Raw genomic sequence first — 17560 nt, 5'->3', positions numbered from 1 at the left:
CGTCGTGTGAATTTCAAATGTACTGCAGACATTATTCGCCTCTTGCGACAAGTCAAGGACGGGAGTGAAACATTTCACACATAAAAAGGGTTTCATTCGTGATCAAAGGAAACACACACACAACTAAACAAACCACTTTCTGTGGTCAATGACGGCTGCTCTGTTCTAGAGATCACTTCAGAAAACGATCACTTCCACGTCTGGTTCAGGAGCCGGGGCCGCGCTAATCTGATGTGGAGGTGGATTTGAGGTAAGCTGATTTATGCTGATGGATGCTGCGTCTCTGCCGCACTATAATCTATATAATGGCTTTCAAGCAGGAGACAATAACGCAGTGATGATGCTCAAGTTGCTTTCAAATGCAATTCATGCGACAGCGGCTTCAGGCGCAGGAACCTGATCAGGCAGGACTTTCATCCCTGCAGGGAGCCTGAAGTCCACCGTCGTGAGCGAAGGACACTTTGATTAAAGCTGGTTTTTACTCACGTCCACATTTACATTTTATGCAAAATCGTGGGTAAAAATGTTTTCGCTTTTTTCGTCGTTCATTTGATGAGTTAGAGACGAGATAAAAATGAATGTCAGGAATGACTTGAAATGAGAGTTTTTTCTCTAGTTTCCTCCCAAAGTAAAAAGTAAATCAGTGTTGAAAATTTTTTTATTTCAAATTACAAAGATTTATAACAAATACTTGATTGTAACAGAATGTACTTTGTCAGTTTTTATGAGTTATGAACACAAATAGAAAATCTACATTTCAAATTGTATTACAGTAACTTAAAACATTGCAATAAAAAAAAAGAAGTCATTTTTTGTTGTAAACTGGTTTCATATATTAGTTAGCAGTTTGCTGTAGTTTGAAACAAACAAACAATTCCTTGAGGTTTCATTTTATTTGTTTCACACTGAGCGGTAGGAAGAAAAAACTACATTCTAGATACATATATAAATTCAGAAATAAAGAGATGACACTCAATACTCCTTGATAAGTCATCAAGGAAATACATAATATATAATTAGACTTTTTATACTTATGTGTTAATAAACATTTGAGCTTGACAACAATTCAGGGTATTTCGTTTAAACTTAAATATTTAATTTAGGTTTATATACTTTTAATTAACCGTAACCCTAAAAAACCTCATGTTTGATTTGGATGATTATTATTGTAATAAATGTCAAGTCCATGAATCTTTATCTTCCTTTTTTTTTCGACATTATATACATTTCATATTCTATAAATTGCAATTTAAAAAATGTCATCATGTTGTTTATATATATCATTTTGATTGATTGATGATTGACAGATGAGAGTGAAGGACAAACACGGTTTAGTTTTTTTAATCAGGACAGACAAAAGCTGGGTCGGCTGCGTTTGATTCTTAAGTGATGCAGTGAACAAGGACACGAGGGACAAAAGGATGAAAGGACGCGAGAAACCAGAGCACAGCGAACAAGGCCAGACAGATTTAAAATAAATCAAATCCTGCTCTTCATGATTCCTGCTCCTGTCACTCACCTGAGGAACGTTGAAATTCTTTCTGAAATTTCTTAACTTTCACTTCAGCTCTAAGAAGGGGAAGTAGGAGAAAGTAAGACGCCCACGTGTATCATTTATTTTTTTAAATAAAAAGGCATTTCACGAGCCGGTCCTTCAGCCGGCCGGTCAATTAAAGATTGTTGTGCAGCCACTGGAGGACACCTGACCTACTTAGCTCAGCCACTGTGGCTGCAGACTCGCTGCTCAACATGTTCGCCAGACTCTCCAAGCAAATGAACACTTGTATTCTTTCAGGACGAACTGAGCTTTTACCTCTTAAAGTCGCATTTTTTTTAATACTAATTAGATATAAGAGAGAAGGTAGGGTAGGTGATCTTCAAAATGTTGTGGTTGTTTTTCGTTGTTTTATTATTTGGTTGTGTTCAGGGCTGGACTGGAATTTTAACTGATATAGTAAAACGTGTTCCAGGAAAAAAAAATCAGTTTTCTAAAGCCAGTGGTGGGCAGTTCTGTTTCTTATGTTCTAAACTCGGACTGTTGCCGAAGGAAAGAAGAGTAAAAGAAAAAACAAAATATGATGAGAAAACTTGCTAAAAAAAATCGACAATATGCAAGAATGAAGTGTAACTATGATATGACTTTGTACAGTAAAATACTTTAAATGCAAAATAAGATAAAATAGAAAAATGTTCTAAAATGGAGAGCTTTAACGAGTTATAGTTAAAGTTGATGGGAGAATTGTGAGCTAGTATTATGTTAATATATTTACCAACTAATTATATTGCTATATAAATATAAATTACTTACTTACTTACTAAGGCTTTTCCTTGATTTCCTGGAACTCCTGTGTTGTTCTCAGTTTTATCTTTACCTTTAAAGTATATATTTTAGTGAGTATTGTTTTGATTGTTTAAGTGCTTTGTGACCCTGGTCTGGAAAAGCGCTATATAAATACAAATTACTTTCTTACTTTCTTACATATAATTGTATCACTGCTGGTGATTTCATCACTGCTTGTGTGCGTAAAGAATGTAGGACTTTGTTCCAGGTACGAATCTCTGATGGAGTGATCTTAATATAAAAAGATAAAACGATAAAAAGTTCATTCAAGTTTGTCTTTGGTGGAAACCCTTCGGAGTAAGATAATAAACAAGCTTGTGAAACTGCGACAAAGACATAACAGCGAACTAACAGCTACGTGCTTCAGAAAGGATTCAGACAGACATGTAAACTCTGTGTTCTCCCTCACTTGTACAAGTAAAACGTTAAAGACTTCGAACCAGATCTGATTTCTATTCTCTGTTTAAGTAAAAGAGTTGAGTCTGATTCCTGAACTGATCCTTAACAATAATTACATTTTTTAGTTCATTCCATCAAAAGGTCCGCCTCAGGATATTTTGAACATTTGTCAAGTTGAATTTTCAAGAGAATGAGTTTGAATGTTCTGTTGCAATACGTGACTACGACGCCACACTCGGCCTATATTCATGCACAGCTGTCTTCTCAGAACTCTTCCAGCTCAGAAACTTCAGCATCCGCAGCTGTTTTTGTGTCCACATCTGTTCTCGCTGCCGCTTCTTCGGCAGAAACTCACTGTGGCTGCATAAACCATCCTGACTCCGTGTTGTTGCATCTGCCTGCTGGATTTGATCCATTCTAACAGCCATGAAGAGTCTGAATCCTGATGTTTGTGACGTTCGGTCAGGATGTCTGCACCAGCATGTTTTGTCATGTTCGTGTCTTTATTCCTCTGTTTTCAGAGCAGCTTCAAAGCCTATTATTCTGTGTGTTTGGAAGTATATCTGTGTCAGGATATTGAATGGTCTAAACCTTTTAAATGTTAAAACTTTTGATCTCTTAAATTGAAATACATATTACATTAAAAATCATTTTTTCTAGAATTTAAATTTGTATTTTAAAAGGTTTAATTTATGTTTTCTAATATTTTAATTTAATAATTCAAACATTCAATGTATTTTTTTTGTACACATACAGTTTAATATTCCAATTCCAATAACTGAAAAATACATTTTCTAAATTCAATGTTTACTTTTCCGTAGCCTCTTAAATTCAGTATAAAAATGTTAGTGTAATAGAACCACCAGACAATATTAAAACAGTACCGAGCTACTTGATTGAACTTTCTGCAAATCGTTGTACCATCAAACCAACGTTTAAAAAGTGAATTTAAAAGTCTACAAATTAAAAAATATTGAACTTAGAATCTCTTTTAAGTCGTTGGAATAAGTATATCTAACTCCTCAATATTCCAATTTACAAATGTTTGAAAAAAACACAATTAAATGCTTTAAAAAAAAAAAAAAAGTTGAAGTTTTTTGCAACGTTAAATGAAATCACTATCTATTCTGATGCCTCTGACGTACTTCCATATTTGTTTCTGTTGTTGCGATGGTAAAAATGCAGTACTGAAAGTGTTGAGAAACCTCTGGTCAGCTGATTTCCACAAGGATGATGTAGGCGACTTGTGTCAATAAACAAGTCTTGTGTCACTTCAGATGCCGACACGTCGACAGCACTGAAGGTCTGACTCGAGCCTCCGGGAGGAAACATGGACGTCTACTCGTACGACTACGACTACAACTACACCGAGGCCAACATGACGCCGAACGAGGAGCCGGTGTCTCGGCACCAGTCGTCGTGTCTTCACGCCTCCTGCGTGCTGCTGCTGGTGGTCAGCATGGTCATCTTCCTGCTGGGCTTCTGCGGGAACAGTCTGGTCATCTGGATCGCGGGCTTCAAGATGAGGAAGAGCGTCAACACCACCTGGTACCTGAGCCTGGCCATCTCCGACTTCATCTTCTGCGTCTTCCTGCCGTTCAGCATCACCAACACGGCCATGGAGGACTGGATCTTCGGGCTCTTCATGTGCAAGTTCGTCTCCTTCGTCTTGTTCCTCAACATGTTCAGCAGCATCTTCCTCCTGGTGGTCATCAGCATCGACCGCTGCATCTCGGTGGTGTTCCCCGTCTGGGCTCAGAACCACCGCACCGTCAACAAAGCGTCCGTCGTGGTTGTGTTGTCCTGGGTCTTCTCCATCGCCCTCAGTCTCCCGTCCATCTTCTTCCGAGACTCGCAGTACCACCTGGACAGAACCGTGTGCTTCAACAAGTACCCGAGTCCCCGCAGTCACCAGCTCGTCGCCTTCGGACGCTTCCTGGCCGGGTTCGTCGTCCCCTTCGTCATCATCGTCTTCTGCTACACCGTCATCGTCCTCAAGCTGCGCACCAACAGGATGACCAAGTCCACCAAACCCTTCAAGGTGATGACCGCCCTGGTGGTCACCTTCTTCGTCTGCTGGCTGCCCTACCACGTCTTCGTGCTGCTGGAGCTGCAGTCCACGCACCTGGACCACAGCGTCCTGACCACCGGCCTCAAGGTAGCCACGTCTCTGGCGGCCGCCAACAGCTTCCTGAACCCGGTGCTCTACGTGTTCATGGGGAACGACTTCAAGAGAAAGTTCAAGAGTTCCATGCTGTCCAAGATGGAGAACGCCATGGCCGAGGAGGGCCGCACCACCAGCCGGTACCTGTCCAGGTCCAGCTCCATGGACACCCGAGCGTCCACGCACATTTAGAGACTCGTCTTTCTTCACGATCACATTTGAGGCGGGAATTTTTCTCTTGTGATTTCAAAGGACAATGACTTTGATTAAAAAAGGGGACTTTAATTGTTTTTAAATGTGTAAAATTAAAAAAAAATACTTTTTTATAATTACTGTTTCACTTCAATATATAAAAAACGACTGCAAAAATGTTTTTACTTCAATTTATAAACAAAAACTTTTTCAATTAAAAAAGACTTCAAAACCTAATCAACTAATCCATAAATAAAAGAGAAATTTACAAAAATATTGCTACAATCAAAGAAAACAAAATCGAAGCAACTTTTTATTGATTTCAATATTTGTCATATATTGGAAAAAAAAACATTTTGCATTGAAGCAACTTTTGTTTACATTGAAAATGCTCTTTTGATTAAAGCTACTCTTTCCGATTGAATAATAAACAAATATACGTCCATGAATTCATCAAATCGCCAATGCAAACAATAGTAAAACAAAATCCTCAAACTTTTTCGTTTTTTTGTTGTATTATATAAAAAGAAAATGACGTGTGTATGATATTTGATTAAATAGCAAAAATGAAACGTTTATACTTTTTAAATATGTGTCACATTTTTTCACTGTTTTCCTAAAATACTTTCAAACATTCAAGCATATAAACTGGAAAATACAACAATTACTTTTATCTTATGTTCATCTTTCACTGACGATCCCTGACAAAGCAAACCATTGAAGAAAATATTGCATCATTTTTTATATAAAGGCTTTATTTTCCAACATAATATTCTTTCAATAATCTCACTTCTCCTCTGGTTTATAACCACGAAGTAATCATCGGAAACAAGGCTTTCTGTACTTACTGACACCGCATTACGCAAGTGTGTGTTTTTTATTTTTGTTGCTTTTTCGACTCACATTTCTGTTTCCTTCTGAGATGTGGTTGTTCCTCACCTCAGGAGGAACAAAGGGGGGAATTCAGAGCATATGCAGAACTTGTGTGGGCTTTGTTGAGTCATAGAAATGTCAAAGATACAATTTACTGTTTGTTTTCGGAGAATTATTTAAATAAAGAATGTTCTTTTTTTCTCCAACTTCTTCTGTAGTCTCTCTTTTTTTCAGTTGGAATATTTTTGGTCTTCTTCTGTCAACAGTGGCATGTGTGGAAGCAGGTTTGGTGTCATCAGAGCATCTCAAACCTCAAACTTCTCAACGTCAACCTCAACTATTTTGACTGACATGATATCAAACCTGCAACAACGACCTTGAAAGTATCTACAGATTATGTTTGGTATGTCGAATGTCCAGCCGACGGCCCCTTGATCGTATTTCACGTGGTTCCAACCAGTTCTGTCTACAAGAAAATCTACCGTTTTTCAGAATGTTTGACTTTAAAAGAGACACATGAGCATCTTTTGAGAAGAAACTAAAATATTTGTTTTAATTTTAGGTATTCATATTCTAAAATAGTTAAATAACATGGACAAATTAGGGGAATTAAATCAAATTTCTATTATTATTATTATTTTTAGTATTTTAATCACACAAAAAAATCTGACAAAAAAGACAGATACATGTTTTAAACTTTACAAATACAATTTTGGATTACACTTAATATTGACAGTATTATAATTTGACCTCAAAAGGGCCACATCTGGCCCCAGGGCTTCACTCAACCGCATCTGTAAGGAAGGAAAGCAACAGACACACGAGTGATTTCACTTATTTATTGGGTCTCATCACACTAGCTTCCTTAAAAAATACATTCTGACCAGCCACCATGGAGTCGTCCCGTCAATCAATGCAACAGCCAATTTTTAAAATAGTCGTTTTTGCTTCTCTGTGTACAAATATTCTCTAGCATTAGCTTTACAAAAATATACTATGGTGAAAATGTAAGTTTGTCTCGCGCAGCCACCAGTGTAATTGTTGATTCATGTATTCATCATGATTTATTCATAGAATATTTGATCTGAAGCATATGGCCGACCACGAGTGAAGTATTTATGTCAGTGGCTCGTCCTCTTACTACACATCAATAAGATACAATTATTCCTACTCCAGTTTCTTCCTCCAAAACACACGTAAATCCTCAATAATCTTTGGGGAAAGTGGCGCACACGGAAGTGCTTTTTGGATTTCTGCGTCAAGTTAAAAACAACAAAAGCAGATCAGTCGACACAGCAGACACAAACCAAACCAATCCTCCGTGAGTTACTTAGCTCTTGTGTGAGGCGAACACAGACACACAGTGTCGTCACCGGGTCATTACGACCGGCTTATTGCATCTCCCTCGGCGAGGGCTCCGTGAATGACACACCTGTTGTGTTGCGCTAGCAGCAATGTTGTGGTTTGTCAACACAATGAGAGAGAAAATGTGGATCACACACTCACAGCTCTGATACCTTGTTCGTGTTAAGGCAGGTAAGTGCTTCTCGATCGGAACGACAGAACTTCAGAAGCTGCTGTGATCAGAGGAGAAACGTTGCATAACAAGTAGTAGAGGAGCGAAGAAACCATGCGTTAGCTTCCACAGGTTATGCATAAAAAATGAGATCTTGGAAAAATAGGATGCAGGAGTCTGTAGAAAAAAAAAGGAGACAAGGAGGTGTATCATCTTGGCTTGTATTCGTCTGGGACTCCAGACATGTTTCTTTTCTTTAAGGCGGCGTCAACCGTCCTGATCATCTCGTCGATGTTCGCCCGCATCTCCGCCGTGTACGGGTCGTACTCCAGCTTCCGAAGCCCCGACCGTTTAAAGTTCCCGTCCTTCTGACCCTCCACGCACAGCAGCCGGTCCTCGGAGACCTCCAGGCCCAAGAACTGGACCATGCCTTTCAGACGCGAGAACAGGTCTCTCTTGAGGTCCTCGAAGTGGACCACGTGCACGTTCCTGCCGTAATGTAGCCAGTCCAGGGTGTGAGACGCCCACCAGGGGGCGTAGTTCTTCACAAACTCTGGCCATTCTGGACAGGACAGAAAAAAAGACAATTTTAAGAGTGTGGAAATTTTAATTCAAAAGTCAAATATTTGCCCAGAGCCTCATCTGATATGATGCGTATCAAAGTACTGGGGCTAGAATACAACATAATGCAATACTGTAGTAAAAAGGATATATTTGTAGGATTGTCAAGTACTTGACCCTTTTGTTGCAGAGTTTACAGACCACATGACTCTTGAATAGGTCATAACTGCTTTCATTTGTTTTGAAACCAAAATATGTCCAAACATCAGCTTTAAAAGCTGCTGGACTCGACTGTATCCTCTCGTCCTCAGTCATCCCTCGGACCTCGCCAAATTTTATTGTTCCTATAGCTGCGGAATATGTAATGACTGCTGCCATCTACCTGCCAGATGTTTAATTGCAACATAAAAATAAAGAAATTGAGTAACTATTTGCATGTAATGTTATGGACAGAATCTAATGTTAATTGTAACTTGAAATATTTTATATTATATACACTTTATCTAAATATAAACCATAAAATAACCATGATGAAATATATAAATAAAAATATATCAATATTTTCACAACTTCTTTACTAACATAGAAGAGGAAATCAATCACATCCTATTTTGATTTTTTCCAGACTTCATCATAATTACAGTAAAAAGGAATTGTCCAAGTGTTCTTAAACCTTCTAAGCCAAAGGGCACAGAAAAGCAGAACATTAAAAATAAGAAATCAAAAAAAAAGGAAGTGAGATTCTTTCGAGCTGATGCACGTCACTTCAGAGAAAGGTTTATTTCTGGTGAAATGGCCGGCGTATCTGCAGTAGTTGATCTGGTCGACCATTAAACCCGCAGCCGGAGATGCACTGCAGACGCCTGGTGTTTGTTGTTAAAGTTTAAAGCCTGCTGAGTTTGCAGTGAACACGCGGGGAAGAGGATTTCACGTCATGTATATCAGCTGCACAGACTCGCCGCGTCTCTGAGCTCATCCTTTCTGCATTCAAAGAAGCAGAAGTAGACTAAAATAATTGAAGAGAACATCCTGTGCTGTGGTTAGTGTTTGTTAGCCAGCGCTGACTTGAGGCTAAGTTGCTGCTGCTGAACAACCTTTATGAAATGATCTTCAAGAAGTCATTTTCACAGCGACTTCTTTGACATTTTCAAAGAAATCTTTTGAATTATTTTCAAAGTATTATTGGTCACTTTGCCAACATTTCCACAGTTTCAACAATTTCTTTATCCAGAGCGGTACTCCAAGAAGTATGTTCTCCTCATGCTTGAATTGGTTTTCACTGAGTACTCTGATTTCCTCCCAAGGTCCCACATGAATGAATGGTTAAAATAAACGTAGGTGTGTCTAAATGTTTGTCTACTTGTGTGCCCTCTGCCTCTTAACCCAACTAGCTGGGCTCCAGCACACCACAACTTTTAGGGAACAAGCCGACGATGATGAATAAAGTTTAGAGTTAAGTAAACAAAAGGGTCTTACTTAAGATCAGTGTTGAGCAATAACAATATCTCAGGGGCTACATTTCATACTAGGGGTGTTGGAAAATATGAATACGGTGATATATCGCAGTATATATATATTTTCATAATACTGTATCGAAATTCAAAAGCACTGTATTGATTATTATTAATTCTTATCATTTTTTGAGGGGCTTTCAAATGAACTTACATTTTTTATCATAGTTCTTTTATGGTTTCTATTACACATTTGCTCAAATTTGTGTCGCAACTAAGCAGTCATTACGTCCTCCACAGCTCGAGGAACAATTAAATCCTGCAACGTCCCTTCCACGACTGAGGATGAGAGGATACAGTCGACTCCAGCAGCTCCAGATGACATATTTTTGTTTCAAAAGAAATGAAAACAGTTACGACTTTGTCAAGATTCATGTGGTCTTTAAATTCTGCAACACAAGAGTCAAGTACTCAAACAATACTGCCATTAAATGCAGGTTCCTAGAGTATCGACATATAAAAATACATATAAAATCAAGCTACATATGCTAAAATCATTATCATATTTGATTTCATATAACTAATGAAATCTAAAAAAAGTTTACTTTGAGACTCGTAATAATAAAAATAAATAAAAATAAAAAACATTTGATCTTTGGCCTCATGAGGGCCACATTATACAGTTTCCCAGGCCGGCTATAGATGATCGTACAAACGGACAGAGAATAATATAGTGTAGCTTCATGTCCACCATTTAAAGTGGAATCTGGTGTCGGGAGATTTGTCAAAAAGTCTTCAAGCTAAGCTGCGCTTGCTCCTGTTGTGACTCCACGTCCGCAGACCGGAGGACATCGGTAACATCATCCGACCCCGCGGCCCGGCTCAAGAGGTGAGCGCTACAATCCTGTACACAATGTCACACTGACGCTGCAACTGCACATTTGTTCTCTATTGAAAGTGGCAGCTGTCAGAAAGTCTTCCTGCTCCTGATATCACAGCAACTCTCCACCAACAGCCGAAGCTCATCGGAGATGGCAGGTCAAAATGTGCTGATGTTTTCAAAGAGAGACAACTGCTTGGTCGGCAAGTCTCCAGCCTCTGGAAAAATCGATTAAAGCTCAGACAACTGTTTCCATAGTAACCTGAGAGGCTCTTGAACGTTTGAATATGAGCCACATGAGTCAAACGTAGAGAAATAAAGCAGTAGAAACTAAGAAAAGAAAGAGGAACACGGTTAGTGCTGAACCCAAACAATATCAATTCACCTTTAACTTAATAAGTTCACTTGGGTAATTTTGTGTAGATGTATGTCTTACCCATAAAATCTCCTCTTTATTTTTAATTTAAAAACAGATTTCTTATATAGTTTGATCAAAAACAACAACCAACACATTTTTCTTATATTACCACAGTTTATATTAATCCTCACGTCCCAGCAGGCATTTAGTGCCTGTAATCTTCTGTGAGTGAATTAATTGTATTATTAATGCGTTGTTTTTATGAGTCTTTTAATGGTTTTCACCGCAAGTAAAAGTGCCTGCTCCCGGAGTATAGTCCCAGTTGAATAAATAAATATCTGATACCTGATACGGGTGTAAAGTTGAACTTTCTGCTACTACACACCTTACAAAAGACCCTAAGATACAAAAAGTCGTCTTCTTTATTCAGTTTTCAAGCACTTTTAACAATTAACAATGTGATGTTTATCCTTATGAGTATTGTTTTTTTTATATATTTTTTAATTTAAGAAAAATAGTGTCTTACTTCAGTACATTCTCTTCGAGCAAACTTTTTCTAAAGCCTGGAAATAATGAAGCTGGTTCAGTGTTTGGATTCAGACTCCGTGTTTGATTCCGTGCTCAGCAATTGAATCAAACAACAGTTACATTCAAACTGTTGTCCCATTACACACAAACTCAACCGGAACAGACTGGTTATGAACAGACAGCACCGAGACACACAAACACGGCGACAGACGCTGCCGGTTAATTGTTGAATTCCTCATTCCTGACAAGAGGACACAAAGACGGCAGCTGATTTGATAATGTGCCGAGTTAATATGTTGGAAACCATCAGGCCTCAGCTCATTTCCTCAATTTCCTCTGAGCCAGCGATGCTTTCGCAGTTCATTGATCCCATCGTGGAGCCACTGATGTTGAAACGCCGCCACCTACTCACATTTCATTTGGTTATTTTTATCTGCATCCTGGTGAGGCCGAAGATTTTGTTGTTCGTGCAACAATGATCCACCAGGAAACAATTAAGGTGCAAAACAAAGATGATTAAAATGTGTTCATTTTCAGCCCTACAGGAATATACGCAAAATCATATGTTAGGTGTTTGGATTTAAAACCGTCTGTTCTTGATGTGCCATAGATATTAGACATTTGATAGGATTTTAACCAAAAAATGAACAACATTTGTTGAAAATCCTAATTTCTGCAGCGAGGAAAGTTGTAACTTAGAACTGGTTAAAAGCTACAACGCAGTGAGTCAGTGGATTTTTTGAAACCATAGAGACACTTGTTATCGTTGACATTAAAGCAACACTGTATATAGAAATTCTCCCACTATAAAAATAAATAAACAAATTATATGTGTAAGTGACACAGTGGTTAGGGTGGGCTGACAATTCTGAAAGCATTTTCTCAATAGGTTAAAAAAATCCCCATTTGAATCTCATATTTGATGTCAAGATATGTGCAAAGAATTTATCTGAATAAGAAAAAAAAGTTTCCTTTAATTTGCCAACTCTATGACCGCTGACTCTCCCTGCATGGAGAGGAATCTGCGCTGAAAGGTTCTGACTTATGAGGCCTGGTGTGGTGTCCTGAGGATCGGTTGTTTGGTCGGACAGGAACCATCAATCTCCCACCTATTACACCTTTGATCGTCCTCTCAGCGAGCCGGTGAGACGACCTCCTGCGGCTACCGTTGAGGACGCATTAGCGAAGAGCTGGAGTTTCCAAACCTCACATCTTGTCAGCTTTCAGACCTCATTAGTCAAACAGGTGACGACGAAGTGTGATAGAAAATCAGACGAGGCTCTGACAGAATGTGAGGAGGCTTTTGTTCCGTTTTCACAGCTTAAAAAAACCCAGCAGTGAATCATTCTCTGCACCACGAAGAGGACGACGGGGAAGCTGGAAATCTGCACTTAAGAATGACAAAGATAATTCTGCCCTTCCTTCACTGACTCGGTTTGTTGTCATCGAAATGGTTTCATTTCCTCTCCAGGCTATGAGGACGTCTGCCGTCTACTTGCCACCGACTTCCTGTGACTAATGGTTATCTAGACGATCGAAAAACTGCAACTTTTTACTGTGATTCTACAGTTATATTTCTCCTTTATCGTAATAAACAAACTCACCTTTTCCTTTCCAATGTGCCTGCGAGGCAAACCCAATATGGCCGCCGTACTTTCGGTTGAATTCCGCCATCAACGCCTTGTAAGGGTTTCGGATCATGAGGACGCTGGAGTCGAACGCTTCGATCTCCTTCTTCCCGCTCTCGTGAGTCTTGATGCAGATGGTTCTCCCGCTGCGCCAGTGGTCCCGCTCACCTTTGAACCCTGAGGACGATGAAGATGAACACACATCCTTAAGAAAGAAATATAAAACGTATTTTTGTTGAATAACACACATTGTGTGTTCACGAAATAAATTAAGAAAACAGAATTAAAATGCCTATTATTGCTTATTTGTTGTTAATTTTCTGGAAAAATAAGTTTGATTTTGAACAATCATGACAATAAAACTCTCTCAGCATTATTTTAACATTGCTTTTCAGTGTGCCTAGAATCGATTGTTGTCATGTGACCAGTCTGAGACAGTTTTCTTATGAAGTACTGATCTACCAGGAAGATAAAAACTGAAAAAAAAGAGTCATTATGTTTTTGTTTATTATGTTATTGTTTTGTTTGACAGATGCACAGCAAAAAAGAGAATTAACAATGATCCAGTTACACTATTGTGACACAAGGGGGAGCCAGAAACACGGTTTAAATGCTACAAAGAGGGTTTTTAATAATGCAACACAGATTGAAGGGAGGCTGAAACTATAGTTTTAATTTCTGAAGTGTTTTTTCTTCTGATTAGAAGCTGATTGAAGGAAAAAATTGTTCCCACTGTGATTTTTGTTAAGTTTTTGGAAACTGATAAAGTATTGAGCTCACATTATCAAACAGCCCTCTGCTTATTATGCGAGGAGACAAATCTTTAAACACAGTCAATTTAGGGGTTGATTTAATTCACTGCATACAATTGGCAATTAAGTGTCTGATTCTATTATTTTCTAATAAAAAAGTGTAATAACTTCTTTGCTTATAGGAATGGACGTGTTGCTTATAGCAACATAAAGAAGTATTTTGTGTTTTGCATTACAAACAAACAAAGTTAGTCTAATGAGAACTTGCAATGTGAATTTGTTTTTTGTTTGAAAAACATTTAAAGTCCAAACACTCACAGAAAGTATAATTTTCCTGACCACCCAGTTGCTTTGACATTTCAAGTGATTAAAAGTTGTTTTTTTGGGGTATATTTATTGAGATTCTTTATGAACCCTTTTGATTTCTTAATTAATTCCGGATTAATTCTGGCTCCTGCATCTCTGGAGAAATAATCTCGTCTATTTTGAGTTTTTCTTGAAGAAACTCCTCATATAAGAAAATGTAAACACTGTAATCTTCAAACCTCCAGGTTTACCTTTATTGTAAAGAGAGCCATCAAAGTAATAGCTTCCGGTGTAATAGCCTGTCGCCAGCTCGATGAGGTGTCGAGCCCACGTGTTTCCAGCTCCGGGGAAGCTGGCGAGGGCGACCAGTTGCTTGGCATGAGACGGCAGGAAGTGTCTGTCCATGCAGCGGTTATCTGCAACATCAGAGAAGACTTATCTGAACATCTAAGAGGCTAAGAGCATCAGTGCGTCTGTGTGGGTGCGAGTGCATGACTCACTCTGAGATATCAGGTTTCACAACGCACACCCGCGTAACACAATTAGTCATACGCAATAAAACAAAAGAAAAAAAAAACCCTTTTATGAAATGTTTGGAGAAGCAAAATCAAAGAGGGGAAGGTTTCGATTCAAAGGTTACTTCGTGTTGACTCGTTGATTGACTTGTCTTGTCAGTGAAAAAGGGAAGTGAAACAGATGGTGGTGAAGTTTAAAGAGTCAACTGTGACGACACAAAGAGGAAACAGTAACTGGAGGAGAAGACATCTTTGATCCCAAGTCACTTTTGAAATGCCCTGCTCTGTTTTAAAGTTTGCATTTTAAAGTGGCAAACTAAAAAAAATGAAATGACCATACCTGGCCCCTGAGCCACACTTTCCGTCTTATCTCAACTATGTTTTTCATGAGATAAAGTTTAAAATGTTCTTCATAAATGCATGAACACAAATACAATACATATATGTGTGAGAAAATATCAATTTAACCTATATATTGCGATACATTTTTTTCACACTTCTGTATTAATATTCTAAAAATGTTGTAGCTTATTTTATTTTCATTATATGGTTAACATTTAAATAAAGGCTGTTTAAAATAAAACAACTCGATTTTTTAAATGTTCAATTACAATGAAATTATTCCTGTTTGATGAATAAACTTCCAGCCTCTAGATGGCTGCAACTGCGAATAGAATTAAATCCTACATGATCCCAGCGATGACTGAGGACGAGAGGATACAGTCGATTCCAGCAGCTTTTATAGCTGATGTTTGGACATATTTTGGGTTCAAAACAAATGAAAGCAGTTAAGACTTTGTAAGGAGTCTGTACTCAGTTAGTAAAGTACTGGGGCAATACTACAAATATATCTTGGTTCCTACAGTACCCAAATATATTGGTATATATCATATTGTTGCTCCTGTATCGTGATAGGTATAGTATTGTCAGATTCTTGCCAATTCACAGCCTTATTAAAAAGTGGCTTTTGTGACTACTTTGTTTAAATCATCACAAAATAAACACGAGTTTAAGCTCCATTAAATGAAAGTGAGAACAAATGTGAGAATAATTTACTGGGCACAATCTTCACATGCTTGTTCTCAGCAACAATCTGGCCTTCTGCGCTCACAAAGATAAGACTCTTATCTCGGAGAAACACTCCTGGTTTATCGAGCGGAACTTTTCACAAAGCGACAAAGAACGGAGCGTCGGTGGCGGAGCTCTACCTTGAACCTGGGTCTGGTACACCACGAAGTACTGCTCGTTCCCGCAGTTCTCGAACTCTTCGCCGGCGCAGCGGCGGTGACACAAGGCCTCCTCCTCCGGCTCGTGGAGGGAGAAGAGCGGCGTCGGGAAGCCGCAGTGGCATCGGTCGCCGGCGAGGACCGCCAGGGATTTCTCCTGAAACGAGAGCAGTTGATTGGTCGACACCTGAATGCGTTGACCTCGTTGACCTTCGGATCTTACCTTCTCAGTGCACAGGTCGACACACTTTTCCACGGACATGTTCTGGATGACGGTGCTGAAGGGAAGAGCCAGACTGACGTTGACCGGACTGTGGAAACAGCCCTTGAGAATGGCGCTGCCGTCTGAAAACAACACACTGCACTCAGTAACTTCAAACAAACATCCACCATGGGTTTATGTCTCCTGAGCACCCCGAGGCTCGAACCAATGACCTCTGACGAGGAACAGCACAGTTCACCGCCCCCCCAAAAACCCACTGGCCCGGCAAGTCCCCGACCTATGCTCTCCAGCAACACTCACAGGCCAGTGGTGTGTGCATGACCTTTGACCTTCAACCCTCATTCTGTCTGATTGATGGAGCATAAATCTCAGCAGAGGTTTTTACTGGCTGTGATGTCTGTATCTGTGTTTGTCAAACTCAAATAATTATACATTTAAGAAGGTTCTGTACGGGGATTAAAAAATATAACTGTAAATAAAACTTGTGTTGTATATGTTGGTTACCATAGCAACACACTTATTAAAACGATTAAGGCTATTAAGCAGCGCAATGTTGTCCTGTAATTATTTAAGTAGGATCTTTCCATCATATTGTTATTTAACAGAAAATATAGACAATACTTGTGTATGTATTTTGAATAAAACGTGTCATGGCGGTATCTAAACAGGCATGTATGTACAAAAGAACACAACAAAAAATATAACAACAACATAAACATGAAGATGGTTGTGTAAAGACAGTCATGTGCCAACAAGAAAAGGATGAAATTCTGCCACATAGACACATTTCCTGCACGACTGAGGTTTTAGAACCACAACCTAGTATTCAGCAGTTTGTGTTTGAGTTATGAACAATAATACATTTTATCTGACAATATTTTTCATCTAGTACACGATAATATTAACGTTTTAGAAAGCAAATAAATAAAAGCGTGGTCATTTTAACTGTGTTTTGCAGTTGAATATTCCCTGCAACACTTCATGTAGTTGTACTGAGGAGAATCATAGTATTATTATTCAGGGACACAATGGTTAAATCCTCTCGTTCATCATATATACGCTCGCGGCTGTGAAACCTGCTCGGATTCATAATGTTTTTCTCTAGAAGAAGCAAAAAAAAAAAACGATACGTGCTACGAATTTAAATTCATTAAATGAAAGTTTCATATTTTGTACTGAGCTTCCTTTACAAGCTCGTCCTGCGACGTGGAACAGGAAATGAGGTCTCTTCGCTATTTCTGTGCATCTCTTGACTTCGGTGTTCGGCAGCGGCGGCGTCAGCACAGAGAGAGAGTCGGTGAAGCCTGCGGGGGCTACAGTACATAGCGCAGCCCTCCTGGGACTCAGGCAAACACAACAGAGCCGCCTGCTACCAACTGTGGCATCGGCCCAGAATAAAACAAATATTTTCCACACAAAGCAACGAGACGTGTCATGCTTCCCGTTTTTCCCCTGAAGGAGTGAACAGAATTACACAACTTTTTCAGAGCTGTTGGAGATGATCAGTCTATTAAGACACACTGACGATAGTAATGTAATCATTTAGAATCTTATTTTGTGTCCATCCATGCCAAATGTGTATTTGACAAACTAATAATGTAGTGTTTAACTAGTTTATCTATGTTTTTACATCATTATGTCCTCAAA

At 38.9% G+C, this 17560-nt stretch overlaps 2 protein-coding genes across 2 annotated transcripts in view; one reads left to right on the top strand and one right to left on the bottom strand.

Moving 5' to 3' along the window:
- The first annotated feature begins 201 nt into the window (after positions 1–201).
- On the top strand, positions 202–6175 carry cmklr1 (chemokine-like receptor 1). The gene is made up of 2 exons (XM_087792994.1): positions 202–250; positions 4018–6175. The coding sequence occupies exon 2, from the start codon at positions 4071–4073 to the stop codon at positions 5094–5096; it is 1026 nt and encodes a 341-aa protein (XP_087649120.1). The 5' UTR covers positions 202–250; positions 4018–4070; the 3' UTR covers positions 5097–6175.
- A 619-nt stretch (positions 6176–6794) lies between these two features.
- Positions 6795–17560, bottom strand: part of wscd2 (WSC domain sialate O sulfotransferase 2) — a 48202-nt gene continuing 37436 nt past the window's right edge. Inside the window, exons 6-10 of the mRNA XM_087792983.1 lie at positions 15914–16035; positions 15673–15847; positions 14201–14365; positions 12868–13068; positions 6795–8047 (exon numbers count right to left, since the gene is read on the bottom strand). Of these exons, the coding sequence (XP_087649109.1) occupies positions 7695–8047; positions 12868–13068; positions 14201–14365; positions 15673–15847; positions 15914–16035 (1016 nt within the window). The 3' untranslated portion in view covers positions 6795–7694. The remainder of the gene's footprint in view (positions 8048–12867; positions 13069–14200; positions 14366–15672; positions 15848–15913; positions 16036–17560) is intronic.

This window comes from Callionymus lyra, chromosome 1, assembly GCF_982586985.1.
Source record: "Callionymus lyra chromosome 1, fCalLyr1.hap1.1, whole genome shotgun sequence".
In the NCBI taxonomy this organism is placed as follows: Eukaryota; Metazoa; Chordata; class Actinopteri; order Syngnathiformes; family Callionymidae; genus Callionymus; species Callionymus lyra.
This window is presented reverse-complemented; position numbering and strand designations above follow the sequence as displayed.